At 36.2% G+C, this 7,580-nt stretch overlaps 1 protein-coding gene across 1 annotated transcript; it reads left to right on the top strand.

The window, feature by feature from the left end:
• Nucleotides 1–2,761, top strand: LOC136709995 (guanylyl cyclase-activating protein 2-like). Its single transcript, XM_066685600.1, has 4 exons — nucleotides 1–195; nucleotides 278–427; nucleotides 1,913–2,021; nucleotides 2,643–2,761. The coding sequence occupies exons 1-4, from the start codon at nucleotides 1–3 to the stop codon at nucleotides 2,759–2,761; spliced, it is 573 nt and encodes a 190-aa protein (XP_066541697.1).
• The last annotated feature ends 4,819 nt before the right edge of the window (nucleotides 2,762–7,580 follow it).

Genomic DNA, 7,580 nt, shown 5'->3' with positions numbered 1-7,580 from the left:
ATGGGTCAGGGGGAGTCTAAAGAGAAAGAGCTGGAACTCTCTGAAATCCAAAGTCTGTACAAGTCATTTATTATGGAGTGTCCAAGTGGGTCATTATATCTGCATGAATTCAAGAAGATATTTGGAGTTAAAAGTGGACCAAATCCTGAGTCCGTGTATTTGGATAATGTGTTTAAATCCTTTGATGAGAATGGGGTAAGTAGTCTTCTAGGTGTAAGGCATAAAAAAATTTGATTTCAATGTTAACATTTCATGCTTGAATTGATGCTCTTTTCAGGACAACACACTGGATTTCATTGAGTATGTGGCTGCTCTACACCTTGTGCTTCGAGGAAAGCTGGAAGACAAGCTCCGGTGGTCCTTTAAGGTCTTTGACAATGATGGGAATGGACGCCTGGATGGAGCAGAGATAGCACGTATTATCAGGGTATGTTAAAAATTGTACACTCAAAAGACCATGACTTCAGGGGGTATGGGTACAAATTGACCAAAATTTAAGGCTCCAAGAGCAGTGGTCCTTAAAAAGGGAGTGTGTCAGCGGGAAATTGAGGACTGGTTTTAGACCAGTGCTCCAGAAAAGTTGATCTGAAACCAGCTTATATCTACAAACCATGAGGTCTGGTTAAAAACCACACCTTTGCAGAAAAGGGGATCTCAGACCAGTCTTTAGGGACCCCTTGATGGCCCGTATGGTTTGCTCCAGTATGACTGTGATGCCTAGTGCTGGAGGAAATACCTAGTGGGAACCCCTGAATATCCATATTTTTGCTATGCTAGGTGCCCTCCAGATATTTTCTCCAGCTCTATACATCACAAGTTATAGTGTATAGTGCTTTGAGATTCCATTTTCTGGACAGCAGTCCTCAGGGTCCCCAAAACACAGTCCATTTCCAGTTTTTGCTGTGCCAGGTATTCAGTGACCATAAAGGTTTGGCTCAGGTATAATTGTTACTGCAGCAAGAAGCATTTAGCCTGCCCTAATCATTGGTTTGTGGACCAAAGCACGGTTTTCCAAAGCAGTGGTATGAAGGTATAAGTACCACAATAGGCATCACTGGTTCCATATTTTAGCTGACATGATACTAAACTCCTAGACATCTATCGCCTATCAATTCAAATTTCTTGGGATCTTCTCAAAAGTATGCATTTACACATGGTATAGCCCTATATGTAGTATACCTGTATCAATTTAAGAAGTCAGTGTTCAGAATTGGAATACAGAGATTGAATTAGGAAGCAATGCTTTGGACACATTTTATTACAACAATATGAATAATATACAGTTATATGAAAAAGATATGCCCATGTTGAATTTGAAGCCAGCAACATATTCCAAAAAAAGTTGTTCCAACAAATTACCACTAAAGGTATGCTAAAGGTTGTTACGTACAAAACAAAATCAAAATTAGGTTAATTGGCAATATGTCTGTGAACGAGTATCTCAGAGAGGCTGAGACATTCACCATTCTGCAGTTGTTAAAAAACCCGCTGCCATCCAAACAACAGCATGTCTCTTTAGTAAAAGAGTCTAGGTGCTAAATTAGTCCAGACCTGTCACCCATTGAAAAACAACTGGTGCATTATGAAATGAACAGGTAAAGAAATAAAAAAAACACTTTAACATAGACCCCAGAACATAGAAATTTTTGAGCAGTTGAAATTCTATAAAAAGTAATACTGTAATGTGAAAAAAAATCAATAAACCTACTCAGTTTCAAAAATGTATGATGTTTCTGTACTTTTGAAACATAGTTGTTTAAATGATTTACAAAAATACATTTTTATTTTTATTATACTTTGCACAGCATCCCAACATTCTGGAAATGGTGTTTGAACATGTTGTCAGTGATATAGACCTTCTGGACCTAGATCCTTTTGTAAAAGCCCATTTTGTTTTTTGTTATGTCTGCAGATCATTTATAAGATCAAAGAAGGCAATGTTACAGATGAGAGTGGAAACAAACTTTCAGTGGAGGAAGTTTGTGAGCGAGTAGTCGAGCGCATCGATCGGAATAATGACGGTAAGTGTTATCTGCTACCCACCTGATGGGTCCCAAAAACCTGGCACTTAAAAATAATAGATTCTTCACAAATGGCATCAGTACCGGATCAAGCCTGAGTTTGTTCTTTAATGGGTTTGTTGTCTAATTTATGCACACTCTCAGTACCTGACAAGCCTGCTTGTGTCTGGTTTGGTCTTCACCTTTAATTTTATACTCATGCACCAAACACTTTGTACACCATCATAGAAAAGACAATGACAAACAAGCAAAAGTGCTCTGTTTAATTGGCGAGTTGGGATATAGTGTCATTTGTGTCATAGAGTAAGCGGTAATAGTAATAAGGAAGACAGTTTTATAGGTCATTAACTGGACATTAATTTTATATTTAAGCATTCTGTTTAGTTATTTCCATGTCATCCTATACTTTCTGTTTTGCTTTAAGTTATTTCTTTTTTGAAACATTGAGTAATTCAGAACTTTGACACCATGACATGCTTAGTCAACATTTAAATTCTCTTTTTATTCCAGTATATTTTACGTGTTTCCATCTTGTATCACAACCAAGATAAATAAGCCAATAATGTCAGTTTACATGAAAAAAATACACGTATTCATCACTTTAAATATGTTCTGTCATAGGTGACATTTCTCTGGAGGAGTTTCTGGAGGGAGCTCAGAGTGACCCCTGGGTCAAAGAAGTCCTCAGCCTGGATGTCAACCCCAGTAGTTGGATACAAAGTCAACAGGTCAAGGCATAAAAAAACAATGGTTTGGATACAGACACAAAGGGACTCTACTTCAACTAACACAGGAATGGAGTGTGAGGGACTTGATGAAGATTCCTGAAACGTGTCTCATACCATTGCACAGTGTAGTAAAATGGAAATAACTTCAACAAGAGGTTGATCTCATGGAAAGTATCGCTCGATACTTATGTGGAGTCATAACTCTTTATGGAAGCCATGTGACTTATGTATTTATTTGTTCATCTGTGAACACAAACAGCCTTCAAACAACCTGACCTTTAACTGCGGATGTAGTTATCATGCTACTCAGCAAAAGGTTGGTGACACCTAGTTTTGAAAATACTTGTAATGCATATAACTTTAACATGGTTTTTGCTTTGCAGTAACAAATATTATATACTAGGTTTATTATTAAGAAATAATTTATCTTCAAATGAAGGAAGACACCTTTTCTGAGCAACTGTTCAACTGCAAATTGAAAAAAAGGTGCCCTCAAACTTTGGTGGCCATTGCAGACTTACAGACAGATTTATGTTCATTAGCTGTCAGATCAATTACTCCTCTAATAATTATATAAAACAAGATGAGAAAAATCTTAATAACTGATTGTATTCTTCTGTATCTAACTTATTAGTATAAATAAATAACATTATGAAATTTGGAACATAACAGTGGCACTTTTAATACAATACAGCTAAATACATAATTGATGTTTAACTGAGCTCCTGATGTGTGGTAGAAACATTTTTATTTTGTATCACTGCACAGAGACTGGTGTAGAGATGTCTGTCCTCCTTTTACTAATAGGTTGCTCTCTATGATAATTCTATGTGCCGTACCACAGTGAATGACATGCTATTTTAAAACAAGGGCATTGCAAAGCACGCCAGGGAACATTTACAGAGCATTTAGGAAGGTCATGACACTTCATAGGATAATGTTAATGGTTTCCTTTAGTAAATCCAGTTAAAATCAATTAGGTGCCGAACTAGTTCATTGCCCTCTTTTGAAGGTCAACCAGTTATGGTGTGTGTATATTCATTTAACCTTATGACACCTGCTTATTTTATTGCACTTTCATCAGTCTTTACAGTCAGTATGTATCAGTTGCCCATTAGTAAAGAAAATGCATGGACCAATTTGGACAATGGTGGCGCAGCAGGCAGTGTCGCAGTGACACAGCTCCAGGGACCTGGAGGTTGTGGGTTCGATTCCCGCTCTGGGTGACTGTCTGTGAGGAGTTGGTTCTCCGCGTGGGTTTCCTCCGGGTGCTCCGGTTTCTTCCCACAGTCCAAAAACACATGTTGGTAGGTGAATTGGCGACTCAAAAGTGTCCGTAGGTGTGAGTGAATGTCTGTGTTGCCCTGTGAAGGACTGGCGCCCCCTCCAGGGTGTATTCCTGCCTTGTGCCCAATGATTCCAGGTAGGCTCTGGACCCACCGTGACCCTGAATTGGATAAGGGTTACAGATAATGAATGAATTTGGACAATATGACAGTAAACTGGTGGTATTCCCCTTTATCATCCTATCAGGTAGCAGTAGAAACAGACATTTATTTGTCTATTTATTTTTTGTATTTTTGTAAGAATAATGCCCTCATGTGCCCTAAGAATATTGTTCGTTGTCTCATTTGACCCCATACGGTTTGTGAACATTGGACAGTGTAAGTTTATGTTATATTATTATATAACTTCTATGTACTGAGTACTCTTTTTGAAGAAACATTTATTTGAATGGTGCTGAGTTACACTTTTGTTCAAATTCCCTAATAATAAATAAAAGTTATGAAACACCTGAATGTTGATTGTTGACTGACTAAACATAGTGCTACCTTAGAGAGTTAGAATATTGTGTAGCTATGGCAATCTATGGTTGGCTTCTTAAACAAATTCCATTCCACCTTAAAAAGTACAAAATACTGTATAAATGTGTAAAAAAGCAAACTTCAGTTATATAAAGATCCATACTTTAGGTGAAACTGAAATTTCAAACTAGAAGTTAACTTTGGCCTTATACAATTTTTGTCTCAGTGGAATATGTACAGAAAAGTACACTTCAGGATAGTTAATGTGGAATGATTCATTTGAAGATGGCAAAAAAGAGACATAATTTAAGGAGGAAAATAATTTTCCAGCATAGACTGTTGCACAAAATTATTTAACATTAACTTTTAATAACACATTAAATGTAATATCACCGCGACCCTGAAATGGAGAAGCGGAGAAGAAAATGATGATGATGATGATGATTAAATGTAATATTAATAAACTCAAGTCTGGTCTCACCCTCGAGACCATAAATAAAATGTCTCAGTATTGTCTTAGATTCGAGGTAAGGTAAAACTGGGAATTGTCCTCAAGGCCAACCAGGGGCAGTCCATATTTCTAATCTGAAAAGTAATGGTAATGTGCAGTTTCAATCATTCGCTGAGTGATGTGCTTTATGTCAGCAAAATCTTTCGCTTTATTATTGGGTTATATTAAATTATATTACTGTGTGTGTGTGTAGGCAATAGCAGATCCAAATCCTTTTTATATATGGTTTCTTCTTTGCATGATATAATTTTTTATTTGAATTATGGATGCTGCAACAAACTATGCTCACAGACAATGGTTTTGTGTAGTGCTTCTGAGTTCATGCATTGATTTCCACTACATAAATGTTTCTGTTTGTAATTCAGTGCCACCTAAGGGCCAAATATTGGCCAATATTGGTTTTGGGCTTAGTCCCTTCCATATAACAATTTCTCCATATACTTTGAATCTTGATGAAATCCCCAAGTTATTTACTTTTTTATTATATATAATAAAACCTTTGTATTTAATTAAAGTAACATTTGAAAAATATTAATGCTATCTATCTATCTATCTATCTATCTATCTATCTAAAATTAGCAGTGGTATTATTAATAGCAAGAGTAACAGTAGTAGTTGTAGTAGTTGCAGCAGCAGTATTAGTAGGGGTAACACCAGTAGTAGAAATAGTTGTATTATTATTAGAAGTAGTAACAGTAATATTAGTATTACTAGTAAAATTAGTAGTACTGAATTCTGTAATGCACTTGGATGATATGCTCTCTTTTCTTTGTACCAGTAATTATCTGAAGCACTGTTTGAACTAGTTTTAGCTTCATTAATTCCATAGTAGAGTGCAATGAGGTAATTGAGAATAGATGTGACAAATGCATGAATGACCCCTTCCAAATTTGATGGATGAAAAGAGCTGGAAAAAATTAGTCTTGTCAAATTTTAGTTGAGAAACAAAAATGACCCCATGGATTTTTTACCTGAGGCTTCAAGAAGGGAGTTAATGAGCCCAGATGTGTGTGATGATGTCCATCAAAATTGTCCTTGAAAGACCTGGAAATCCATGCTTTCATGTCCTCTCATCTTGATCATTGCAACTATTTTGCAGTGAATATTTCCAGCCTGTCATGTCTGCAACTGGCTCAAAATGCTGCTGCAAGCCTTCTGACAGACACAAAGGAGAGCAAAATCATTATATGGCACCTAGCTACATATCTGATCTGCTTGGTTTTCACTGTCCCTCTCTATCATTGCCGTCCTCTAAACAGTTTCACTTAAACATTCCATGGTTAACTTTCTAGAGTGATTGAGCATTCCTGTGGCCAGACTAAAACTTTGGAACAGCCTTCAATTTTCCACAAAGACTCCCACACTAGAAAATCTTAAAATTATTTATTGCTCAGGTGTGTTTTTATGCTTGTTTTGTGGCAACTGCTTCTATTTTATCCAGCATTTTAAATTATTTGAACTGTGCTGGTTTTAAAACATATTTAAATATTTCTTGCTGTGTCACATTTAGACTGACACTTACTGTCTTTTAAATATGTATTTTATGTAAACTTGTTTGTCTTGTCTATCAGACCTCTAGGGTGTGTCCCTGCCTTGCGCCCAGTGATTCAGTGTAGGCTGCAGACCCACCACGACCCTGAATTGGATGAGAGGTTACAGAAAATAAATGAATGAATGAATGTCTTGTCTATCTGTAGCATAGTAACAGTAGTAGTAGTAGTAACAGTAATAGTTATTAGTAGTAGTATTGGTGGTAACAGTAATATTAGCAGTATTACAAGAAGTAGTAGTAGTAGTAGTAGTAGAAGTAGTATTATTATTAGTAGTAGTAGTAGTAGAAGTAGTGAAGTAGTAGTAGTAGTAGTAGTAGTAGAAGTAGTAGTAGAAGTAGTAGTAGTAGTAGTAGTAGTACTAGTAGAAGTAGTAGTAGTAGTAGATTTACTAGCGCTATTCCTGTGACAGGATATGGAACAAGACCATGATGGTGAGTTCAGTACATTTTTCTATATTCAGTATTATTGAATATTTCTCTCTCTAGGTCATTTAATTTCTTACCAGTTTATGTTGTTAATTTGGCCATCAGTTTATTGGCTTCTCATTAATTAGGTATTTATTTAAATATTTACTTATTTATTTATATATGACTTCAGCATGTAGCAGCAGAATGCATTGGGTAAATGACTTCTCATTCTAAAATATTGATATAATGATATTAGTCCAGTAATATATATATATATTTGGATTTAAGACTTTTACTTTCCCCCTCTTTCGTGATCTCTTTTCTCTCATTCTTTCTTTTTATATATCTCATGCTCCTGGTTTCTGGAATCTTACCCCCCTTCTTCTCCCTCTTACTCACAATCTGTTGCTCTCTCTCCTCTCTCAGTCTATATATTTCTCTCCCCTGTCTCTTTATCTCACCCCAGGTTGCAGTTTGGAATCCACAGTGCTCTTCAGAGTGTGAACTGAGAATCCCCTGTGCTACTTTTATTAAATTATAATACTCATAAAATAA

Source organism: Hoplias malabaricus, chromosome 11, assembly GCF_029633855.1.
Source record: "Hoplias malabaricus isolate fHopMal1 chromosome 11, fHopMal1.hap1, whole genome shotgun sequence".
NCBI classification, from domain to species: Eukaryota; Metazoa; Chordata; class Actinopteri; order Characiformes; family Erythrinidae; genus Hoplias; species Hoplias malabaricus.
This window is presented reverse-complemented; position numbering and strand designations above follow the sequence as displayed.

Bases quoted from the DNA above. Each gene is read 5' to 3' on its own strand.
- LOC136709995 (XM_066685600.1), top strand. From the start codon at position 1: ATGGGTCAGGGGGAGTCTAAAGAGAAAGAGCTGGAACTCTCTGAAATC. The intron at 428-1,912 runs GTATGTTAAAAA...TTATGTCTGCAG, and splicing joins AGATAGCACGTATTATCAGG to ATCATTTATAAGATCAAAGA. The intron at 2,022-2,642 runs GTAAGTGTTATC...GTTCTGTCATAG, and splicing joins CATCGATCGGAATAATGACG to GTGACATTTCTCTGGAGGAG.